The sequence below is a fragment of the Cucumis melo genome, chromosome 11 (genome assembly GCF_025177605.1).
Source record: "Cucumis melo cultivar AY chromosome 11, USDA_Cmelo_AY_1.0, whole genome shotgun sequence".
Lineage (NCBI taxonomy): Eukaryota > Viridiplantae > Streptophyta > Magnoliopsida > Cucurbitales > Cucurbitaceae > Cucumis > Cucumis melo.
In genome coordinates, this window is record NC_066867.1 from 30,340,880 (window position 1) to 30,365,240 (window position 24,361).

General features: G+C 31.5%; 4 protein-coding genes across 10 annotated transcripts; 3 read left to right on the top strand and 1 right to left on the bottom strand.

Annotated features, from left to right (window-relative positions):
* Positions 1 to 3,797: 3,797 nt before the first annotated feature.
* On the top strand, positions 3,798 to 9,449 carry LOC103497785 (uncharacterized). Of its 7 annotated transcripts, none has more exons than XM_051091903.1 (15): positions 3,798 to 3,993; positions 4,111 to 4,842; positions 4,939 to 5,353; positions 5,430 to 6,075; positions 6,377 to 6,417; positions 6,555 to 6,623; positions 6,733 to 6,833; positions 6,940 to 7,018; positions 7,174 to 7,272; positions 7,351 to 7,419; positions 7,529 to 7,578; positions 7,687 to 7,768; positions 7,891 to 7,985; positions 8,595 to 8,668; positions 8,755 to 9,449. In XM_051091903.1, the coding sequence occupies exons 2-15, from the start codon at positions 4,370 to 4,372 to the stop codon at positions 8,787 to 8,789; spliced, it is 2,328 nt and encodes a 775-aa protein (XP_050947860.1). In that variant the 5' UTR covers positions 3,798 to 3,993; positions 4,111 to 4,369; the 3' UTR covers positions 8,790 to 9,449. The 7 variants fall into 7 exon arrangements, 6 of the variants coding, with proteins under 6 accessions (XP_050947860.1, XP_050947862.1, XP_008458347.2 ...); XM_051091905.1 differs by lacking the exon at positions 8,595 to 8,668 and having other exon boundaries at positions 3,799 to 3,993; positions 4,111 to 4,280; positions 4,386 to 4,842; XM_008460125.3 differs by lacking the exon at positions 8,595 to 8,668 and having other exon boundaries at positions 3,799 to 3,993; positions 4,111 to 4,189; positions 4,386 to 4,842.
* Positions 9,450 to 10,019: 570 nt separating this feature from the next.
* LOC103497787 (uncharacterized) lies at positions 10,020 to 12,168 on the bottom strand. The gene is made up of 4 exons (XM_008460128.3): positions 11,882 to 12,168; positions 11,544 to 11,599; positions 10,594 to 10,660; positions 10,020 to 10,506 (listed from the first exon to the last, which is right to left on the bottom strand). Exons 1-4 carry the CDS (start codon positions 12,008 to 12,010, stop codon positions 10,426 to 10,428), a joined length of 333 nt encoding a protein of 110 aa, XP_008458350.1. The 5' UTR covers positions 12,011 to 12,168; the 3' UTR covers positions 10,020 to 10,425.
* A 443-nt stretch (positions 12,169 to 12,611) lies between these two features.
* LOC103497788 (probable enoyl-CoA hydratase 1, peroxisomal) lies at positions 12,612 to 15,881 on the top strand. Its single transcript, XM_008460130.3, has 3 exons — positions 12,612 to 13,420; positions 13,556 to 13,838; positions 15,674 to 15,881. The coding sequence occupies exons 1-3, from the start codon at positions 13,011 to 13,013 to the stop codon at positions 15,773 to 15,775; spliced, it is 795 nt and encodes a 264-aa protein (XP_008458352.1). The 5' UTR covers positions 12,612 to 13,010; the 3' UTR covers positions 15,776 to 15,881.
* Positions 15,882 to 19,185: 3,304 nt separating this feature from the next.
* Positions 19,186 to 21,436, top strand: LOC103497784 (putative ubiquitin-conjugating enzyme E2 39). Its single transcript, XM_008460122.3, has one exon. It carries the CDS (start codon positions 20,224 to 20,226, stop codon positions 21,199 to 21,201), a length of 978 nt encoding a protein of 325 aa, XP_008458344.2. The 5' UTR covers positions 19,186 to 20,223; the 3' UTR covers positions 21,202 to 21,436.
* The last annotated feature ends 2,925 nt before the right edge of the window (positions 21,437 to 24,361 follow it).

Below are 24,361 nucleotides of genomic sequence, written 5' to 3' on the forward strand. Positions count from 1 at the left end.
CTCTCTCTCTCTATTGATGTCACATATAAGCAATTTGCCAAAATGTATATATAATAGCAATATTAATAATAAAGTGAAAACAACATTTTAGCCTTTTTATAAGCTTTTTTTTTTATATACAACGAAGATAATGGGAATTGAACCTTTAGAATTCTTTGGGTTCTGTTCATTTTAGTCTCTCTTAGTATTTTAATTTGTATGGTTTTAATCTTTATCTTCAATTTAGTTCATGTATATATTTTTAATGAATCTAAATTAATCTTTCATAAATAAAGTAAAAAACGTAAATAGTAAAGATCAATAAAGATATAGGTTTAGTTATGTCTAGAGATAAATAAAGTGAAAAACGTAAATAGTTAAAGAGAGAATAATTTGTTATTATGGAAAAATATCATGTATTGTAAAGATGTCTTTAGAGTCAAAAGGTTTATATATAATATGTCCGAATAAATCATAGGTCTAGTCCAAATTCATAAAAATGAACGCATATCCTTTTTAGCTTCCACTAGGGTATATGACACGAAAACTCTGACAATTGGAATTAAAAACCGTTTTGAATATGTAAACTCACAATTTTCCATCACTAAAAACTCAAATCTATTTGATTTCAACCCTAGAGATTGAGTTAGACACAGATTTCTTTAAGATCAAATATCTTGAAAAGAGAATAAATTCATTGCCCTAAAATTCAAACGCTCCACAAATACATAGGATGATCAATCCACTTGAATGTTATTGACTTGCAACTCGACATGTTCCAAATTCTAGAAGCTCATTTGGCTATACTTAAAAGAGAAAGCACCGAGTTGGATTCAATTCATCATGAAACTTAGCTTCGAAAACAACCTAATGCAAGACTTTAAATAACTTTCCAATAAAAACTCTATTGCATCATTGGTAAAATAACAAAACTAACCCTACTCAAATGTCATCAAAAGCATATAATTGGAAGGTTACTAAAATTACATTTAAATTATTAAATAAATTTTAAATAATAAATTGAATCTGGACGGTTCACATTGTCATGCCGCCCTTAAACGTCGAATCTCTATGCTCGACAATTTTGACAAATGCACGACATTCCAGTCGTACTTTTCATGTAAATGAGTTAAATAACAATAATAATTTCAACATGAAAAAACATCCCATGTAAACATAAACTACATTAACTAAAATTCAACATTTAGACAATTGTATGGAATGCACAATTATAGTCGTAGAACAAGTAAAAATGTTAAGGGTATATTAAATTTGCTATGGGGATCATGGTGATTGTGGTATCATTTACTTTAAATAATATAGATTAAAGTGTCACACATCATCCTTATGTCATTAATTTCACTATATATTATTGAGTAGTAATTTGTTTCAACTTTGAAGCTCGAGTACAAATTCCAATTTAAAATACAAATAATATAACTAAAAAAAATTCAATTTTTATTACAAACTTTTTATATCCTCAAGTTTATATATATATATATATATAATTATTGTTTTTTTGAATGAGTCTACGTTTACATCTCAACGATGCACAAAGTGGCAATGTTAACTTCAAGTAAATTTGAAAAATATGGCAATTTTTACCTTACGATAAGTTTGTTAGAATATAATTTTGTATAATTTAAACGAACTATAAAACATGTAAATGAAATTTGAAGAAGAAAAACACTGGAATTACTTTTTCTTGCATCTTGCGAAAGTCATTAATCGTTTATTTTCTACGTTAACCAAACTTAAACTCGTAAAAAATTTATTATCTTTCCAAATGCGTAAGTTTAGAAAGATTTTCCATAATACATTTTATTAAAATTATAGGATGAATCATCTAAAGTCAAATACATGACAAGATTTGTAAAAGTAAAAAAAAATTACATATGTATGAATGAAGATTAGTATGGCCTGTGAAATCTTCATCACTAAGAATTGAAATACTTCCTTACATTTTAGCATTGAAAAGCAACTCAAAATGAAATGATAAGTTTGACTAAAACATATATATATATATAGAAGATAGAGTTGAAATGTGGTGAAAACAGAGTATAAGAACAGTTGAAAAGAGGATGCTTCTTTAAGACCCATAATCATGAAAGGATAGGTATTGTCTTTATAAAGAAGCAAAGTGTACCCTTTTTCTTTTCTCTACTTTTTGCCATATTCCTCTTATTCAATCCTTTTCTTTCATATACCCAATTTTTACTAAATATACTAATAACCCAAAAAGAAAAAAACCCTCACAACTAGAGGAATAAAATAAATATTTATTTTAGGACAAATGTCAAAATACAAGAAGTTGTAAAAGTAATTAAGATTTTCGAACTAATTGTATAAATTTAAATCTAAACTTTTGTAAGTGACGAATCGGCATTGTTTATATTCCCCCCAAATAGCAAGAAAATCACTCGACAATTCTTTCTAAAGTCAACACATGCAAATAGAGGACAAGGGAAAGTATCGTATTTAAAGAAGTATTGTCCACGTGTACAAGTTATATATTAACAATATTAAAACAAAGTTCTAATGAACAACTTAAATTGATACGAACTAAAGTTTCTTTTTGTTTTTGAATATACGAAAGAGTACTAATTTCTCTTTTAATAATCATTTTTTTACTCTTACAAACACAATTTCAAACGAAACCTAACTTAACCTAACAATTTAATTATCGAATTTAGAAACAAATGAATTTCTTCCCTACGACTTTCTAATCAAATAATTACTCTCATGCAAATAATAAGTTATCTAACTTAAACTTTAATTATTCAAACTCATTTAAGAAAAAAAAACATAATTAAAAAGTCAATGGCATTAATTGGGCAGACTATAGATGAACTAATAGCAATTTCAACAAAAGGATATTTGACTCATAAAATCACATCCAAACTAAAATAAAAAATACTTTATCATAAAGTTATATGATATATATATATAAATTTTGTATTACATGATATATATATATATATATATTATATCCTCATACTTAAAATTTGAGATTTTGTTCAATTTTCTTGTGCTTTCAATCAAAAAAGAAAAAATAAATAAAAACTAAATTTTTATCAAAATTTATATATATACAAACACATGAGAGTATGTTTTCAAAATTTTAATAAAATTATTTTCGAATGGAATAAACAATTAATTACGAATTTTAGATTTTAAAAAGAAAGAAACCAAAATGTTATGTAGAAAAGAAAAAGGCAATGGGTAGTGACATTGAAGATTTGAAATCCATCTTTGTTGTACACAAAATTATTTTCAAAACAAAGTTTTTTACAACACAAATATTACTTGTGTTGTCCGTAATGGTTAGAAAACAAAAGAGTGGAAGTCGCCCACAATTGAAGGAACATTTAATATATTATTTTTGAGAGACAGAGAGAGAGAAAGAGAGATGAAAAAGAAAAGTTGGATGGAAATTCCGACCGGAGAAGTTTGCCGGCGTAATAAAAATAAAAAGTGAAAAATTGGAGGTGTGTGATTGGCCACGATACCTCACTCCCAATTGTCGCGTTTTTCTCTTATTTATACATTTCCCCTTTTCCTTCTTTTTCTCTTCCTTTTTTCTTTTTTAATAAATAACTTTTTTTTTTTTTTTTTTTTTTATTTTTATAGATTCAGATGATAATGATAAGATAGAAAAACAAAACCGCCCAAATTGAACGAATAAGAGTTTGAGAAAAAAAGGAAAAAAAAAAAATTCAACATTTATTAAAACCTACCTCACTAAAAAAATATATTTGAATTTCTATTTATATATTATTAATTTGGAGTAAAATTAAATTAATTTTAGTTATTAAAAAAAAAAAAAAAAAAAAAAAAAAAAAAAAAAAAAAAGAGGCGGAGGTCTGTAGGAAGGCTAAAAGTAAGAGGGTGAGAAGGTTCTTGACCCATCAAGAGGAAAAACCCTTTCATTCTCTATCAAAAATTTTAGTATCAAGCGATTGACTCTGCTCAACAACAACTGGGTTTCGATTGGATTACGTTTTATTCAATTGGGTTGGTTGCTTTTTTTTTTTTTTTCTCTTTTTCTTTTTCTCTTGAGATAATGATTTATCAGCTCTGAGTTCAATGGAATTTCTTGATTTTGATGCTTTTTTTCTTTTTTGGGTACAGATTGAAATCTTTCATTCATCTCTGTGTGTATTGATTTGATGGTCATTTTTGAAGAGGGAAGAGATTTGAAAGATCAGAGGTAGATTGAAGGAAGGAGAAGAGAGGGGAAAGAGTTTGAGAGCAGAGAATTAGATTGGAAAACAGAGCATTGTTTTTTTTTTTTTTCTTGTGTGTGTATTTTGTTTCTTTTTTCTTTTGGTTTTTGTTTTTAAAAATTGCGGCAGTGGGAGTGTTGAATATTGATCCGTTGTTGGTTTTTATGGGAACTCCACCAGCAGAGGAGCTTCTGAGGAAGGTCCAAGAGCTGGAGGAGGGTCAAGCGCATCTCAAGAAAGAGATGTCCAAACTTCTTATCTCTGGAGCTGTCGCCGATTCCAACTCCGACCACCAAATCCACCATCACCACCATCACCATCAACGTTCTCAATCCATATCACCTCAACGTTCTAGATTTGCTGCCACTCGTAGAAGAGGTGGCACTGCCGGAGGTTTAGACGGCGCTGCTGCAGCCTGGAAAAGAGGCTCTTCCTCGTTTCGACATTCTTCTCCTCTTCAGAGAGAGAGTAGAACTCGCGACACTATGAATGCCGCCGCCTCCGCCGCCGTCTGCGGCGGCGGTGGCTGCTCTGGCCCCGCCGCTGTGAATTTCACCAACAAACAGTATCTAAATATCTTACAGTCAATGGGACAGCCTGTTTATATTTTTGACCTTAATTATCACATAATTTACTGGTACGCTGCCTGTTTATTTTGTTTCAAGTTTTGGACTAGAACCCAGTTCGTAATTTTCTTTGGGATGTGACTTTTTTGAAAATTAAATCTTTGTAGGAACCGAGCTGCTGAAATTGTATATGGGTATTCTGCGGCGGAGGCTCTTGGTCAGGATGCCATTGAACTTCTAGTAGATCCTGAGGATTTCGCCATTGCAAACCATGTAGTTCTTCGTGTAATGGCGGGTGAGAATTGGACCGGTCATTTACCTGTAAAGAACAAGATTGGGCAAAAATTTGTAGTTGTTGCTACCAACACTCCATTCTACGACGATGGTGCATTGGTTGGGATTATATGTGTATCCACCGATTCCCGGCCATTTCAAGATTTGAAGATTCCTTTATCAGTAGGTTCTAAACAGCAGGATGCAGATTCAAGCATGGTTCGATCACGAGTCCCGGTTTCAGTTAAGCTTGGTCTTGATCCTCAGCAGCCTCTTCAAGTGGCAATCGCTTCGAAGTTATCGAATTTGGTTAGTATTTTTGTTTCATTTCCCTATGATTTCTTTTGTAGTGTGTGTATCTTGATAGTTTGTAGCCTTGACATAGGCATCAAAGGTAAGCAACAAAGTCAAGTCCAAAATCAGCTTGGATCGTGAAGGTGGAAGTGGAGATGGTTATCATTCTGATCATGGCCATCCAGATGCAGTTCTTTGTGATCATCGGGATGATGCAAATTCGAGTGGAGCTAGCACACCTCGAGGAGATTCCACGGCTCATGGTGCATTTTCCCAGGTTGAAGAGAAGTTATCTGGGAGACTGGTGAGGGATTCTAGTGATGAGGGTAAAGGAAAACCTACCATCCAGAAGATTTTGTCCTCGAAAGCAGAAGAATGGATTGCCAAGAAAGGCTTATCGTGGCCGTGGAAAGGGACTGAGCAAGAAGGAGGATCTGAAACAAGAGCAGCCCGTTTTGTTTGGCCTTGGGTACAAATTGATCAAGAAGCTGAACCAGCTAATCATAAGAGTTCATCTATATCTGGTAAACCAGAAATGCAGCAAAACGACGGTCATCGAGCAGTCAATAATGAGGCGTCGGGATCTTGGTCATCAATCAATATTAACAGCACTAGCAGTGTAAGTAGCTGTGGAAGTACCAGTAGTAGTGCTGTCAACAAGGTTGAATCGGACATGGACTGCTTGGATCATGAAATCTTGTGGGAAGACCTTACCATTGGGGAGCAAATAGGACAAGGTAAGTGATGACCGTTGGAATACATTAGTCTGTGTTTGCAACATTCAACATTTTGTTTCTGCTTTACCATTTATTTTCTGCTCATTTCTCATCTACTGTTGCATTACATGATCAACAAAATGCTGGAAATTTAGAGAATTTTTTTAACCTATTTTCACGATTCACCGCTATACCTGATTCTAATTCTCCATCTGTCTAAACTGAAGTAATTCAGGAACTCATGAAACTGTTCTTTACGTTTCGTTTAATACTTGTGCTAATCAATTTGATTTTAATCCGTGAATTGCTTTCATGTCTGCAGGTTCTTGTGGAACTGTCTATCATGCACTGTGGTATGGATCAGTATGTTCACTTATCCTTTCAATTGCTTCACTTATGCTGTTGTGCAAATAGGATTCTGAGATTCTTTAGGTTTTTTTACATTCTATAGAAGTACAAAACATAAAGTGTTTGAAAAATGATTTGAACTGTTCTTGTAGGATGTTGCCGTTAAAGTGTTCTCCAAACAAGAGTATTCAGATGATGTGATTCTCTCCTTCAAACAGGAGGTGTGTTTTCTTTCTGTTTCTCTCTTTACATCCATGTTCATCAAAACTTTCTGCCAATAAAAGCTTGATTCTTAGAGCTAAATTCAACTTTTTACTTTTTTTTTGGAAGGTATCCCTGATGAAAAAGCTTAGACATCCCAATATTCTTCTCTTTATGGGAGTAGTGACTTCACCTCAGCGTCTCTGCATTGTCACAGAATTCCTTCCACGGTTTGTTCTTGACTACTACTTTTGGTTTAAATTATTTTGTTTTTATGCTTCCAAAAGAAGCATTGTTCATAGGCTGATTGAAGTGTCTGGTACCTATAAAAAACAGTGGAAGTTTGTTTCGTTTACTACAGAGGAACACAGGCAAATTAGATTGGAGACGCCGTGTTCATATGGCTTTGGACATTGTGAGTTTTTCCATACATTTCACAATTTTCTGTTTTAGAAATGATGGTTCTGGATCAACTTTCTCTTCTTTCCATATTGATAACATTCAACTAATTCTTGATAATTCTTATGGATCTATTGTTATTTCATGCTTTTACATGTAATCTTTTAATAGGCACGAGGCATGAACTATCTTCACCATTGTAATCCACCCATTATTCACCGAGATTTGAAATCATCAAACCTCTTAATCGATAAAAACTGGACCGTGAAGGTATGTCGTTGATTCCTTGAATAAATATACATAATACAACTACGATTTAAAGTCCTCTAATCTTTATTACTTTTGCAGGTTGGAGATTTTGGTCTATCTCGACTTAAGCATGAGACTTATCTAACAACTAAGACCGGAAAGGGCACGGTAAAGCCCAACATTTCCTTGATTGCTAGTTCCATTGGCATTCAATTCTAGAATTTCTGCTTTGTGCTGCTGCAAACATTAATTACTCAGTTCATTTTCCTTTATGTAGCCTCAATGGATGGCCCCCGAAGTTCTTCGTAACGAGCCCTCGGATGAGAAGTATGTTCTTTTCCTTCTAGCAAGCAATAAGACGTTTCATACTTCATTCTATTCTGAATTGTGAAAACTCAAAGATCGGTATGTTGATTATGGTTGCAATATATACAGGTCTGACATATACAGTTTTGGAGTCATATTGTGGGAGCTTGCAACTGAGAAGATCCCTTGGGAAAATCTCAATTCAATGCAGGTACTAATTTCTTCAAGTGATACCTAAGAACGTACTTCCAATACAAGAAAGCAGCAAGTTTATTGTGTTTGTTCTTTGTCAAATGCTGGCATTGCATATTTGACCATTTTCAGAATTGGTAGGTTATTGGTGCTGTTGGTTTCATGAACCAACGTCTTGAAATCCCCAAGGACGTGGATCCGCAATGGACTTCAATTATTGAAAGCTGCTGGCACAGGTACTGAGTCTCAGCTTTATTCATGGTTTTTTAGATGGATAGTTGTTGAATTTATTTAGGGGTGTATTTGATCTATTGAGTGGCGTAAATAATTCAGAGCCTAATATGTGGAGATACTAAGCATGTGTTTGGGGTGTTGAGTTGTAAGATGGAGTTCATCGATAATTATAAAATTTAAATTAAGAGAAGAAAAATGGAGTTCTACGGTAAAAGTAAATAATATAAAAAAATGGAATATGGAGTTGCTCAATAAGTATGTCGTAAATTTATTTATTAACTTGAGAAGTTAGTGAACCAAACAACCCCTTTCATTACATGGTCATACCAGAAATAGAAACATAATTTAAAAGTAGCGGTCGTAAGATAAAAAAACTTGTTACATTTTTTCTTCATAGCATACAGCTGAATTAACAAAAACTACCTCATACCTTTGCTATTTGTTTTTAAGCTTACACATATTCTTTCAAAAAGTTGCAATATTACTCGTAACCTATCACCAATGTTAAAAAAAACTATACCTACGGATTAGAAATCACATTAGGACACTTGGACAAGTGATTGGAACAGTGTCTCAATTTCCACTCCATGTCACATTCACGCTGTTCCCAGGTCTCATTTCATCCAACATTCGAACAGATTTCTTCTCGTAGTGTGTAGTTGTAAAAGTGAAACATTTATGAAAGGTGAGTATTATTGCAACTTTTGATAATTTAGCCGAGTTTTTGCAGTAGCTCTTAGCATTATTCTATTTGTTTCATGTGGACAACAGTGAACCTTCAAACCGGCCATCATTCCAAGTTTTGATAGAAAAGCTGAGAGACTTGCAAAGGAAGTATGCTATTCAGTTACAAGCAGCTCGTTCTGGTGGAGATAACAACAACAATATCCCTCAAAAGGAAACATAATAATAAAATTTAAAAGAAAAACCCAACAATCAATTCTTATGGGTTTATTTTTTGTGTTGTCTTCTTCTAATTGATGAAGAAGGCAAAAGTCAAAACAAAAGGTGTATCAAAGTTTTGAAGAGGTTCACAAATGGTGGCAGTAGGATTTGGACTCTCAACATTATTTGAACCACAAAGTGGAATGTAAGTTAATGGCTGTGGATTGGCAGTGAAGGATTTTTTTTTTGCTTGGCATTTGAGAGGGAAAAAAAAAGAAAGAAAAGGAAAATGACTCCTCTAACATTGGTGGTAGTCTAGTGGGTGAGACAGACCCTCCCCATTTTATTTTTCCCTTTTTCTTTTAGTAAAGTGCCATAATAAAATACCTTTTTTTTTTTTTTTTAATTTAGTGGTGTTTGATTGGGGATGTTCAAGTGTAACCCATTTGCCTTTTCATTTGGTTGTAAATGAGTTTTTTTCTTTCCTGACCACTTGTCAAAAGTTGTACAAAGATGATGAAAGAAACACCAAATTAATTTTTTTTAGAGTTTAGAATTGTGAAACTTAAATGCTTCTTTTCTTTTCTTATTGTTTTGTTTCTTCCTCTATTTTTGAAGAAAACAGCCTTGTCTTTATCATCGTATTTGCTAATTACCTATTCGTAATCAGTATTATTGGAGAGATTTTGGTGGGATTATCACTTCTGATTTGATTTAATTGTTTGGTTCTGCCCTTTGTGTACTTCATTGGAAAGATTAAAATCAATCAAAATCATGTGAGTTATAAACTAATTGAAACAGTAAGGTGGACTTGAAAAACTGTACATATTAACATGTTAAATTAAATATTTATAGAAAGTGTGAGACAACAAACTTATTTGTTTGATGAATACCCAAAAGAGAAACATGAAGCTATTCCTAAAATAATATTGAAATATATTTGAGTTATTCAACACTAACTTATAAAATTAATTTTCAAACGCCAAGTTTGTCCATTTGGAACAGTGCATTTAGTTTCTAAATTTATCCCAATTTTGAATACGTGAAGTAGATCTCAATGTATTTAAAATCTACAAAGCAGATTTTATCTAATTTACTTTTTTCTAACAAAATTAGATACGTAATTATTCAAACTCAAAACCTATTAGTCATATTCAAAAGTTTAACTGACCGTTAAAGTAAAAATAAAAAATTCATAACATAATTTTTTGAGTCCTATGTATTGTTTTCCATCTACGAAGAGAACCATTTAGAGGGTACCCTACAAATCCCGTGAACACATAGAGACGTTTTCCAACACTTCTACCTAACAAAAGATCATTTGGCCCTCATCAAATGGCTTTTGATGGAATCCCCTCCTTCAACAAGAAGATGTGTGTACGGTCAGGATAAGAAATAGTGTTCAAGTTTTACAAACGAAGCGGAAAAAAAAAAAAAAAAAAAAAAAAAAAAAAAAAAAAAAGAAGAAACTTCCAGCAAAAAAAAAAAAAAAGGGTACATTTCCATACAATCTGAAGTTACAAAAGGCTTTGGGTCTCTTCAAAGTTAGAGACTCGCTTAATGTAGTAAATACCGTATAGCAGCAACAGCGTCGCCTTTGTGCTCTCGCAACGTTCTTTCGGCAACCTTCTTGTCCAACTGTAAACGGAATAAGAAAAGATTATGGAAATGAATTAGAATTTGAAGTTTATAAGATGTTATATACATTGAAGTTGTGAAACAAACCTCGAGTTCATTTGCGATTATGTCGACGTCAGCTGCATTTATCTTGACAGCAGCAAGCTCTTTCTCTCTGAAAGAAGCAAAATACGATGATTACTTAGTAAACAATTCATGCTAAAATTTATACCAAGCATTGTAGCTGGAAAAGCTTAGCAAAGAAGAAAAACATGTATAGTACAAAGGTCTACTATCTCAATGATGAAAATTAGTTGTCACAATTATTGGTTTTACTGGATAGCTAAAGATTATGATAAATACTCATTATACCCACACATACGAGAGATGTAGAGAACTCACAACTTGGCAGTTTTGTAGGTAACTATTGAAATTTGGGCAACAAAACGAGTAAGGTAAGACAAAATAACAATAGTGATAGTAATATAAAATGAAATTACCAAGATTGAATATTGACCACAAAGTTTATATGACCTACATAAAGTTTTGTAGCATCAATGACGCGAGTGGGAAAAGATATAATACAAGGTGCACTAAAGGAAGAAAACATTTCATTGAGACTACGTCGAACAAACATTTGGATTTTGAAAATCATTCATGTTTTCTCACAATTTCTTTACCATAGTTTTGATCTTTTTTCCTTGCTAAGGATTTGAATTCTTGTTCAACCTTCAAAAGCAAAAGACAAGTTTGTGCAAAAGCAATTATTTTTACTTGACTTGACAGATCGATAAGATAACAAAATAAAGAAATCAATTGGTAATAGTGGTGTTATAAGCTTAATCTTCAAAAGTAAAAAATACAAAATACAAAACAAAGTGTAGGCTTGAAAGAAACAGAAAATGGAGCAAAGTTCATCCAAAAAGAATCCCTATGATATAATGAAACTCATTATTTGCAACAATTCCAAGTCGCATACAAACAAAAAAATTTATCATACCATGATCTTCACCATTTCCTATAAATTAAAGGGGAAGATCCAGGATATCTATACACACCTCAACATCATAGCGTTCCAATCGGCTTCAGCCGATGCAGCAATAGATGCCATTGCCTGCCAGCGATCAAAAAATGAAAGAACATTCAATTGATAATTGTTTCCACTAATTTGTTCATGAGAATTTAAACAGAGACTGCTAGAACAAAATGACGATACGTATATAAAATAAAAGAGGATAAAAACTACAAAACCATCTCAACTTTGTAGTCAATATTGCTAGTAAATTGCTAAATTAACTCCTAACTTCAATCGTAGGTCAGCTAAATTGCTAGTAAATTCATTCATGTTCTAAACAAGAACCGAAAAGCAAAAAGAAGTAGTTGCAGAAGTAAATACCTCCTGAACACGAGTGGAATCGAGTTGACGGTCTTCAACCCGATCAGTGAGCTTATCGAAGGCTTTGCTCTGTTGTTGCATATCCTTCGAATCAACCAGCCTCTCAATTCCATCATCTCCAGCTTCCATTTTCTGTAAACGAACAACGCAACAGTAGTTTTGGTGATTTTGCAGTGAGAATCGAAAGAATTTGGGGCGTCTCTGTTGAGAATCGAAAGAAATCGGCGACGGCGATGAGCAAAGAACAGCAAAACCCTTACCTCCAATTTCCAGCTCGTCGTTCACCGAGACTAGAGAGGAAAGCGGAGCCTAGGCCCAAAATGCAAGCCCAAGCCCAAGTTTTAGGGTGTCATGACTCAAAAGCCCAATCATTAGAGCGAGCCCAAGAAAGAAGTTAGGGTTTTTGTGGTTTATAATTAGGTTTTAGTTCCTATAATTTATTCAAATCATTGTTTCTATTATTGTTTCATCTAAGAGATATAGAAGAAAAAAACCATAAAAAGATATCTCATATATCATATAGTAAAGCTATGAACTAGAGCTAACAATTCAGTAGTGAAAAAGTTAACATGGTTAAGTTACAATATTCAAATACGAAGTTAAAAAATGAAAATTAAGTTCTTAACAAAGTAAAATTAGGAAGGGTGACCAATAAACATATATCTTTTAATTAAAAAATATCAATTATTTATAAATGAAATGGTCATCTAACCTAACCAAAGAAAAGAAGGAAATGACTCAAAGTCTAAATGACAACTTAAGCAACTAACCTTTGAGGAAGGTTTCAGCGAGTCCTGACCTCAAAGTTTGCTATGTCAACTAAAATTTTTAGCTATTCAAACTTCTCTCATGCAAGTTGAGATATGAAGTTGAATTGGTAAATATAAATTTACTAATTTTCATTTTGCAATCAAACCTTGAAATGTGTGAAAATTTTCGGAAGCAGATAGAATTGAAAGTGCTTTTCGGTCTTATCCAACGTCAAAGATGAGATTTCGACGTTTCTCATGATTTGCTCGTTTTTCAATACGCAATTATCCACAAACTTCCCCATACCTTTCTCAATTTCAATGCGGGAACTCTTTTTAATTCAATTTTCATTACCCAATTTCATCATTTCTTCGCCGGAATGGATCGTTCTTCGCCGGAAAATCTCATCCTCGTCAACAGAGAATCAAATGGGATCGCATTCATTACAATCAACCGCCCCAAGTCGTTGAATTCGTTAACGAGACCGATGATGATAGATTTGGCTCGGGCGTTTAAGAGCTTAGACCGCGACGATTCCGTCCGGGTCATCATCCTCTCTGGATCAGGACGAGCCTTTTGCTCCGGTGTAGATCTAACTGCGGCGGAGGATGTTTTCAAAGGAGATGTGAAGGATGTTGAATCCGATCCGGTTGCGCAAATGGAACTTTGCCGGAAGCCGATCATCGGAGCGATTGCAGGTTTTGCTATCACCGCTGGATTTGAGATCGCTTTGGCTTGTGACATACTCATCGCTGCCAAAGGAGCCAAGTTCATCGACACTCATGCTAGGTTTTTTCCCCCTTTCTTTCAATTAATTGGTTAATTTACTAGGATTAGGGGAAACAAAGTGAATTTCTGAAATCTATTGGCGATGCGTTGCTGTTCTTTTATTGAAATTTCTGGAACCAAATACTGTTATGACAGATTTGGGATATTTCCTTCATGGGGATTATCTCAGAAGTTAGGAAGGATAATTGGAGTCAACAAAGCTCGTGAAGTATCGTTAACGGCGATGCCTCTAACAGCAGAGGAAGCAGAGAAAAGGGGATTGGTGAATCAGGTGGTTGAAGGAAGTGAATTGTTGAAGAAAGCTCGAGAGGTTGCGGAGGCAATTTTGAAGAACAATCAGGATTTGGTACTGAGATACAAGTCAGTCATTAACGATGGCTTGAAGCTTGATCTTGGCCAAGCTCTTGCGTTGGAAAAGGTAATTCATAACTATTTCGAATCTCTATTCATCATTAAATTATGATTTCTTGTTCATGAACTTTGCTTCGAATTTGTCTGGAATGCAAGGATTTGGACTGAAAATTGATTGAAATGGATTAATTTCAACTAAAATCTGTAAAAAAAAGTTATACAAAAGTGTTGAATTGGACTCTCCTAGGAATTAGATCCTCATTGATGAACATTGAATTCTCAGATTTATAGAATTGTTCACCTCAAGCCTTCAAACTTCTAAGCTAGTAGAAATTTTTGTCTCTTGAACAATGAATTTTGTAGGAATATTATTATGTTCTTTTAGATTCATATATTTGGGCAATGGGGATGGCATGGTCCTTTCATTGCTTATTTTAAGTTTTTAACAATTTTAATTTTTGTAGTAGATGTTAAAAAGGGTCGAATTGTGTAACTCGGATAGTAATATTAGTATGTTGGTATTAAGGAATATATTGAGTGGGGAGAGACTATTTTGTGGAGTAATCTAAGGCTTGGGTAGGAGCACCCAAAGGAGAGGGTTCAGATATTGATTCTTGTTAGATAGTATCCTAATAAATTTCTTCCATAAATTTTATCTATTTTATCATTTAGGCTTTAGGGTACGGTTGTTGGGACGTTGAATTGATTATTGACTTATTAGAGTTCTTGGTTCCTATAGTTTATGAGTTATAATAAACTATGTTTAGAATGCAAACCATTTTAGGTACGGGTAGAAAATAATATCAAGAAAGAAAAGATAACTTATGGCAAACATTAAGGGTGCGTTTGGGGGAAGGAAAGAGTTATGAGGGAAGAGGATCCTAGTATTATAATAACATGTGTTTGAGGGAAAAGTTATTATTGGAAGTGTTATGGTAATATGTGTTTGGGTGAAAGAATATAAAAGGTAGTGTAATGATAGTATGTATTTGGAGGAGGGATTATGATAGTAGTGTTATAATAATATGTGTTTGGGAGAAAGGTTATGATCGTAGTAATTTAAAAATAATAATGGAATTTAGATTGGGTTAGTTGGATATGGTAATGTAGGGTTGTAAAAAAGTAAAAGAGATGATAAATAGGTTTATTTAGGGATTAGGATAACTCTGATCTCCATTTATTATAATCCTTGGGCCAAACATTTCCTTATCTTTTTCCCTTAAAACCTCAACCCAAACACACCCTAAATAATAATGTAACAAATAGTATAGGTTGTAGTTAAAGAGGGATTTGAATAGTAATATAGTAATGAATGGTAAGTTATAATATTAGAAATACCAATTTGAAGTTCACAACTTAAACACCTCCTAAATGTTTGAGATCCAATTTTGACAATTATATGTAAGTTTGAATGAGCAACTTTAACATTTGATAAGAGCTCAATTTTTATTGTTAAGGAGACATTTTGGACAAGGAGTTGATTATTATAATCCTGCGTCGTTATTGTTGTTGAGTTTAGTTGTGTTTGAGGCATGAATTGTTTTAGTTTGAATTGTAATAGTATATGTTCGAAATAATAGATACCCTAACAAATAGGGGTTTTGAAATAGTATTGATGTAGCTAATTGGAGAGTCCAAAACATTATGATCCTGTAGCAAGATGTGGCTACTATAGTCTTAGAATAACCTTTGTTCCAAACGATCCCTAAATGTTTGAGTTTATAAATGTAATTAACATCATACTTCATAGTGCAATAGAAAAAAATCAAATAGTTGTTGAACACGATAAAGTATAGTAATTTTGAAACATAATGATCATCGGACGTGGTGTTTGTGTTAAAGTACTCGAGTTTATGTCCAAAAGTTACTTAGTAATTGAGTGATTGTGTTTTGTGAATGCAGGAGAGAGCCCATGCATATTACAATGGAATGACAAAAGAACAATTCCAGAAAATGCAAGAATTCATAGCTGGTCGGAGCTCCAAGAGACCTTCCAAGTTATAATTAATTTGTCTAAGCCCCTTTCTCTTTTTCAATAATAACGAATACAAACCCCTCATCTTTTTTTAGCTGTTTCCATATTCTAAATAAGAATTTCATCTTCATCTTCGTAGCGTTACCATAACTCTTTTAACTTTTCTGACCAAATTTATAAATTATTAGGTTAAAGTACTATTTAGTTTCTAGATTTTTGTTTAATTTTAGAAAATCTCAATAAGTTTTAAACTTAGTTCATTTATTTTGTTTGGTTGATTTTTCAAAGTTGTTTAGTTAAGATTAGAAAGTTGAGTAGAGGTAGAGTTTTGTGCACCAAACAAAATGGTGATCATCTTAACCAACCTGAATCAAAGTTGGTGGTTCACACACGCCACTCAGTGTATTCCTTTTTTTTAATGAAAAATTTAATAATATTATTTGATTCATTTTAATAAATTTAATATTTATTGTAAGTAGAAATTAATTCAAAAATATGAAAGTTAAATTTAAATAAAAGAATTTTTTTATCAAACTTCGATAAAATTATTTTAATTTCATACAACAAAATTATTAAAACACAAAATTTATCGAACTTTATTTTGTATAAATATTTTACATTTGATAATTTTTATTTAAAAATTTAGATAATATATATATATATATGATTAGTTTTATAGATAATTTCTTTTTACTTAAAATTTATTTTTAGTAATTTCAAATTTAATATAATCTATATATATATATGTGAATAATTTGATAGAGAATTCTTTTTCACTTTCGTTCTAATCCTACAAAAGTTACAAACATTCATAAAATATCGAAAAAATTCTATATCGTTAACTATGAATACTATTTTTTTTTGCAATAAATATAAATATAAATTAAAATTTTGATATATGGGTAAATATTTGGAAATAAAAATTTCAATTTACCATAATCTTTCAAAAAGTTTTAACCATTTATTTAAAAAGTGTTTGATAAAAGTGATTTGACAGAAAAAAAATCTTCACGAAAAACCGAATTCTGGCACTGTCCTCTCTCAGTCCTGTGAACATCTCTCTCCCTCTTTCTCTCTCAAAAGAAGAATGAAAGTTGTGAGTTTAGAAAGAGAAGAGAAGAGGCCAAGAGGTGGGGGGGAATGCGTAGTGCGTGCCGCGTTGTTCATTCCTTCATCACCCATTTCCCATAAAAACACATTTATTATTTTGGCCGAATCCCACACCAAATTCAAACGTACAACACTCTCCCTTTACATTCATTGGATCATTCAAGTTTTCAAAAACAAAAATCCTTTTTATTTTTATCCTTTTCCCTCTTTCTTCTTTTTTTTGTTTGAAATAAATATGCGTATTTATAAGTCCATCATTTGACACATTTATATGGTCGCGTGTGATGTTGGATATGTTACAGATTTTTACGGTTGTATGTGATGCTAGATATGTTAAAGATGCTTTTAGTGCTCAAGGTTATAGTGTGTACTAGCCGGCCGTTGACAACTCCACTTGTTTACTTTCAATTTGATAGAGGTTTACCAGCTAGCATGATTGATCAAATTCCGAGGTTCTGATATTTTTCTCTTAGAAAATGTGTTGTTCTATGTCTTTTCTCGGTAAGACATGTGTATGTCTATAGACTTTGGGTCTTGTCGTAAACAACCACCTCAACATTCTTGTACATAGATAAAACTTAGTTTATGGATTATATTTGTAAACTTTAGAGGCTAAATGAAAAATAATACCCTTAAAATTTCAAAAGTTATAGATAAACCCCTTAAAGAAAAAACGATTAATATATCAATGAACCCATTTAACTTCACCAATAAAATTTTGTATTAGCCCTTAGGCCAACCCATTTGTTTTCTGTTTTTTTAACTGATTAAAAGAAACATGTTTGTTCGGTAACTAATTTACTTTTTTGTTTTTTAAGCAAGATTTCTTTTTCTCAAAATTACGAAGAAAAATGAAAAAAAAAAAAACTTTCAAGAACTCGTTTGATATTTGGATATTGAACCGATAAGGTTAAAGACTTTGAACTAGTCCATAATTTCCCTTCAACCTCATCCAAGTCGACTTAGGTAAATAAATCAAAATAATTATGAAAAGAAACACAAACCATTATAAAAAGGAAGCAAACACAATTAAAAAGTCGAAACCGAACTTTAAGAAGAAAGAAAGAAAGAAGAAGAAGAAAAGAGAATTTGACCCATAAATGTGGCGAAGAGATTTGTACAAAGAAGCAGAGAGAGACGGAGTTGGCTTAAGGTGTGGTGGAAAGGGTACGGCTTTGCAATTAAATAAAATTCGACGTGTCTTTCTCCCAGAGGCCCCCCCAAAACAACCAATTTATAAAAATTGCCCTTCCCCCCTCTCCTCTCTCTCTCAAGCTTCCCAAGTGCCACGTCACCATTTCAATAACCCTTTTCTTTTTATCTACTCAATATTACTTTTATTAGCTCCTATTTTGTCCTCTCTTTTTTTCAACTTTTAAGTACCAAATCCATTCATTTGTTTTATAGATTATATTCTTACAATTAATTTCAATATTTAATTTTTTTGTATTTGTCGAAACGTTCGTTTACAGTACAACAATAATTGACATGTACGACATTTTTAGAGAATATTTAGTTCAATTTTGTATCTATTTGGTTTTCCTTTGAACTTTAATTGTTTGATGATTATTTGGTAACATCATTTTTATCTTTGGTTGTGTATATTAGAGATTTTTTAAAATCCAATTCTAATTTTAAAAACTTAATAATTAAATTTTTATTAAAAATTTGATTTCATTTTTAAATTTAAAAAATGTTGAAAAAGAAGATATGAACACAATCTTCAAAAAAAAAAAAAAAAAAAATCAAAAGGTCATGATGGACACCTCAAATTTCAAAAGTACAAATCTAGTCTATGATTTTGAATATTAAAAAAAAACCTAAGATAGACTAAATAGTACACACAATAAAATTATGGATTTTCAAGTCAAAATTCAAAATTTATAATTTTATAAAAACAAATACTCAAAGCACATTTTCAATATCATCTATTTTTATAATATATCCACCAAATTAATATTTTAATAAACTTTTTATGTTAGAGGGCGAGAGAGCAACTCCATCTCCCTCCAATTATGTTAATCTAATTTACAAATCAAAGTATTTCTATTTTTTAAAAGACCAATTAATATAACAATTAAACACAAATCTCAAAGTTTATGAACTAAAATTATAATTTAAGGTTATTAAAAAGATAAATAATTTTATATATACATTTCATAATCTCAACCAGTATTGTTAACTAGATCACATAAGCAACCATGGAATATGACAAATGATGTTTTTGTGGGGGATGATGCATAGGCTGCTAGATGCTCACTAACATTTAATTTATTATTCAACCCTACTTGATTTTGAATCACTAGACTTTTAATCAAACTATAAAAAGTTCTCATTTAATTTTATTGTAAATCATGTTCAGATTCAAAATTAGCCCCTTCCCAACGGTAAATTTATTTGTAGCTACAAACATCACAACATAATATATAGCTTCATTTAAAACATGTATCCTATTTTTAGACACAATCATTTCCTTATACCATAAAGTCTAAATGACATCTCATTACTTTTATCTATTGATCTTTTATTTTATATTTACTTTTAAACAATAACAATATAATTATATATAAAGGTAAACATTAAAACTCTAATTAAACTTTTAAAACTAAATGGGTCTAATAATCACTTCATTATTATTTGTTTTGAATCTGATGTTTTAAATTTAAACGAAACAATCAAGGTAAAATTAGAGAGAAAGTTAGAAGCAAAAGGATAGCAAGCATCCATTTTTTTTTTCATTGATTTTAATTTCTTTTCAAAATAAAAGTTGAATTTTTAGTTCTTTTTGGAATAAAAAACAAATGGAAGAATATATTAGAAAAAACCATAAAATTTACTGTTTTGTTTATTTTTTGAAAAATTGTGAAAAAACTTTTATTCTTGACAGATAAGCAAAAATTGACAAATATGAAAGGATAAATACTACACACCATTGTTTAGCATATAGCGAAAGAAAAGGGATTTTTTTTGTAACTTAGCAGAAAAGAACCTGTTTTTCAAAATAAAGAAAAACATTCCGTTTTTCTTCTATTATTTAATTTCGATTTTGGACCCATTTTTTGGTTTTTAAACAACAATAGTAATAATAAATAAATATCTAAAAAACAGTAAAAACAAATTTTAAAAAACGTCCCCGTGATTCCCTTTTAGCCCATAAATAGCCATTCGGCATTTGGTACTAAGCTGACTCCTTTTCAACGCACCGCCAAAAACGTTTAGTTTTCCCGTCACTATCTTAAAACGACACCTCCTCCGTCGTTTTGATACCAAAGGAATCAAATCTCTCATCTCTTTTTATTTGTTTTATTTTATTTTTATGTTTATTTATTTCTCTCCCTCAAGAAAATAAAAAATAAAGACACAAAAAATGGCTTCTCCATCTCCATCTCCATCTCCTCCTCTCGACGGCGAAGACAAACATCCGACCACCGTCGATGGCGGAGACGAACCAAACAGATCGCTTTCGTCTCCGTCTCCATCGCCACCGTCGTTCTCCTTCAAACGCTTCGACATCGTCAGCGACTACTCCGATCACCATTACGCCGATTCAAACCTCTTCCCGAACTGCATTGGATCAGACGTCTCGAAGAAGATCATGAGAGAATGGAAGATTCTCGAAAGAAATCTTCCGGAATCAATTTTCGTTCGCGCTTACGAAGAGCGAATCGATCTGTTAAGAGCAGTAATCGTCGGTCCATCCGGAACACCATATCACGACGGATTATTCTTCTTCGATTTAGCCTTCACTTCAGACTATCCAATTACTCCACCAATGGTGTATTACCATTCCTACGGATTGAGATTAAACCCTAACCTATACGAAGACGGTTACGTTTGCTTAAGTTTAATCAACACCTGGGATGGAAAAGAAGAAGAGAGATGGAATCCATCAATTTCAACAGTTCTACAGATTTTAATATCGATTCAAGCGCTGGTGTTGAATGAGAAGCCGTATTTCAACGAACCGGAGTTGGAAGAAGAAGAAGCGGATGATCAAGGGGAGATTTACTCAGATGCGTATAATAAGGAAGTGTATTTGTTGTGTTGTGAGATGATGATGAGATTGATGAAGAATCCGGTGAAGAATTATGAAGAATTTGTGAGGAATTACTTTGGGGAAAAAGGGGAAAGGATATTGGCGGCATGTGAAGCATATTCCGATGGAAGAGTTAGGGTTGGGAGATACAATGAAAATGAAAAAGAGAACAACAACATCAACAACAACAATAATAATAATGGTGAGACCTGTAAACGAGGGGATGTTTCTGCCATTTTCAAGGCGTTAATGGAGAAGACACATCGGGATCTGCACGCAGCTTTTCTCCATTTCTGCACCTCCTCGTAGACGGTACGAACTTCCAGCTTTTTTGCCTTTTTTTCTTTTTCTTTCTTTTTAAATTATACAGAAATATTTCGGGTTAATCATAAGAAAATTATTACTTTCTTTTTAGCCACAAAATTACTCTTAGATTAATTGGGACTTGGAATGGTGTGACAGACATGTTTAGAGAAGAAGTCTCGAGTAATTCGAGCAATATTGCAATTTGAAATAAATAAATAGTTTATGAGTGTTTTCTTTATTACTCCTAGTATGAAAGGTAATGGGGGCAACTTATTTTATTTTTAATATATAACACTATAATAACTTAATTAAGAGGTTAAGTGTGTGTCCAACTTAGAGATGCAAGGAATCTCTAACTTTTTCAAGAATATGATATTAAATTAGAAATAAATGGAAGATGAAGTACTAAAGTTATAAGTTTTTATATATATATAAATGTGTGTTTGTGTATGCATGCATATAAAAATGGGGAAGCAATGGGTTAGAAGTTATGGTTTCTAGAAGTGGTAAATTTTAGATGTATATAATGCAAAAATTAGATACTATTTCTTTAAAAAGGGTTACAAAGGACACTTTCTACTTTAAACAAAAGTATGTGCTAAACTTCCCATGTGATATTTATTTATATATATATTGAAGTTCATTTTAGTTCCTTGAAATATATATAATATGTGAATATTATTTTTAAATTTAATTTATGATAAAAGTACAATCAACAATAACTTTATAAAATGAACTAAATATAAGATTTATTAAAATTCATTCGATATGGAGACTAAAATAAAAATTAAGAAAACTCTAAAATATATATGAAAGTGATATTTTAGTTTATATTAAACAAATTTTTTTCTAAAATAAAATAAAATCTAAAGGGTATGTTGCGTCCAAAAATAAAATGATGAATGAGGGCAAATTGGTCAGATCCACATGGTCATTATCAAAATTATTATTGCTTTTTTTTTTTCTTTCTTTCTATTAAATTATTTATTATGGAAACCAAAAAAGAATATAATGAGCAAAAATATTATTGGTGTGTGATTGATATCAACATAAAAAGTGCAATTAGTTTCGGAGTGTTTGGTTTCGAATCTGTGACCTGAAATAAACAAATCTAAATGTCAAATGTTAATAAAGTTTCTTCCACTTTTATAATACCCTAACCTAACTTTCTAAAATTATATATTTCACGTTTAGTGGCATTTAAATAATGTTTTTCTTAACTTATTCTCAACGATATATGTATATATACACACACGATAGACATTACGGTCTATCGTTATATAAAAAATATATTTTTGTTATGTTTATAATATTTTCAACAGTTTTACTGTTTAAAACAAATTCACGTATATATCATAGTTCTTCTTTTATAGTTTTAAATAAATTTAATATTAGATGATCGGACATTTTTGTTCAAACTGCAAATGAATTTGAGACACGTCTCTCAATTTTCTTTTAAGGAAATGCTTTGAGAACTGTAATTTTAATTAAAATAATGTTTGTGTTTGGTATACTTTTCTTAGAAAGTGATATTGATCATGAGTTTGTTTGGATGCACTTTGACCTAAAAGTAATTCTCCAAATTAAATGCTAAATTAACATAAAAGTCATGAAACATCAATTTTTGGAGAATCTTCTCAGTAGTGATTTGACAGAAATGATTTAAAATGAAAGTAATTTATTTCAAATGTGATATTTATCGTCCAACGATCTCAGTTCTATTAATATTATCAATTATATTAATGTACAAAACTATACATGTTCGTTGGATGAATGATCCAAAATTTAAGAGAAAATATTGAATTTCTTCTTGTTCAACAAGAAACGACGAGCAATATAGAATTGACATGCATATTTATTGTAGTTCATTAATATGACAAAAGATGGAGGACGACAAAGCAGTTTGATTATTATTAGAGAAGACGAATTTAGGCTATAAATCATAATTGTCAATTCTAAAGCTACAAGCTTGCATTCGAACCCTCTTATTTTAAGAGTTTGAGGATATGTTTTTTAATTTTTTGCTAATGCCATATTCGAGGGAAATTATCAAAACGAAAATTTGTGTAGGAAGATTAAGTTCTCTTTAGCTTACTCTGCAACACAAAAAATTCCGTGAGCAAAAGAGAGACTAATAAAAACCCACAATGAATAAGACCCCTACAACACAAACCCAAGAAGAAGATATTTTACAACACCACGGAGCACAAGGATAATCCCTAGGGTTAAAGCGATAATCCCAAAAACACACCAAACCAAACGTATATGTTACTCTTTCATTCAAATTTAATTAAAGTGTGACTGAACTCATTCATCATTCAAGTCCCTTAAAAGGAATCGTCATCCAAAATTTCATTTGAAAATTTTAGTCTTTTATACAATTGTCTCCACAATATAATCTAATTAGAATATAAAAAAATCGATAGTGTTCGATCCCAAACGTACCCTTATAATCATTGAACTAACAAAATAAAAAAAAGATAAGTAAAGAGATGTAGGAGAGTGTAGGGAAGAAGGGGATAATAATAGAGAGGACCCAATTTGATTGAGATATGGATTGGCCACAGCCCCTTGCTTCCTTCACACCTTGCATTACCCAACAATGGGCGACCCCCACAATTTGCTCCCACTTTTTTCTTTTTCTTCTTTTACAAATTAATCATTATTTTTCCAACTCCTTTATTAATTAAATTTCAAAATCTTACTTCCTTAGTCTTCCAAAACCATATTCTTCTATTTAATCTTTAAAATTTTGAGTTTGATTTTTTTTTTTTACTTCATAAAATTTAACATTGAGCTTCAATTAAATTTGATGTTGTCTATTAATTAGTTTAAGATAATTATGAAATCAACATTTTTTAAAAAAAAAATTAATTTTAATACCAGTAAAATAATAGTGAAATTTAACTTATTATTATAATTGCATTAACCTAGGACAAAAAAAGTTGAACATATCCTTGAATGCTAATATTTATTTTTGTAGGTTTTTTATTTTGTAGTTTTTGAAATTACTTTTATAAACACTACTCGGTTAATATTTACAAATATTAAGTTTTGATATGACTTAACATATTTTTAAATATACGTCAATATAAAATCCAACTATGTGTCCAACAATACATTAATTTTCTTTTAAGTTTTGTATTGAATAAATTTTTGAATT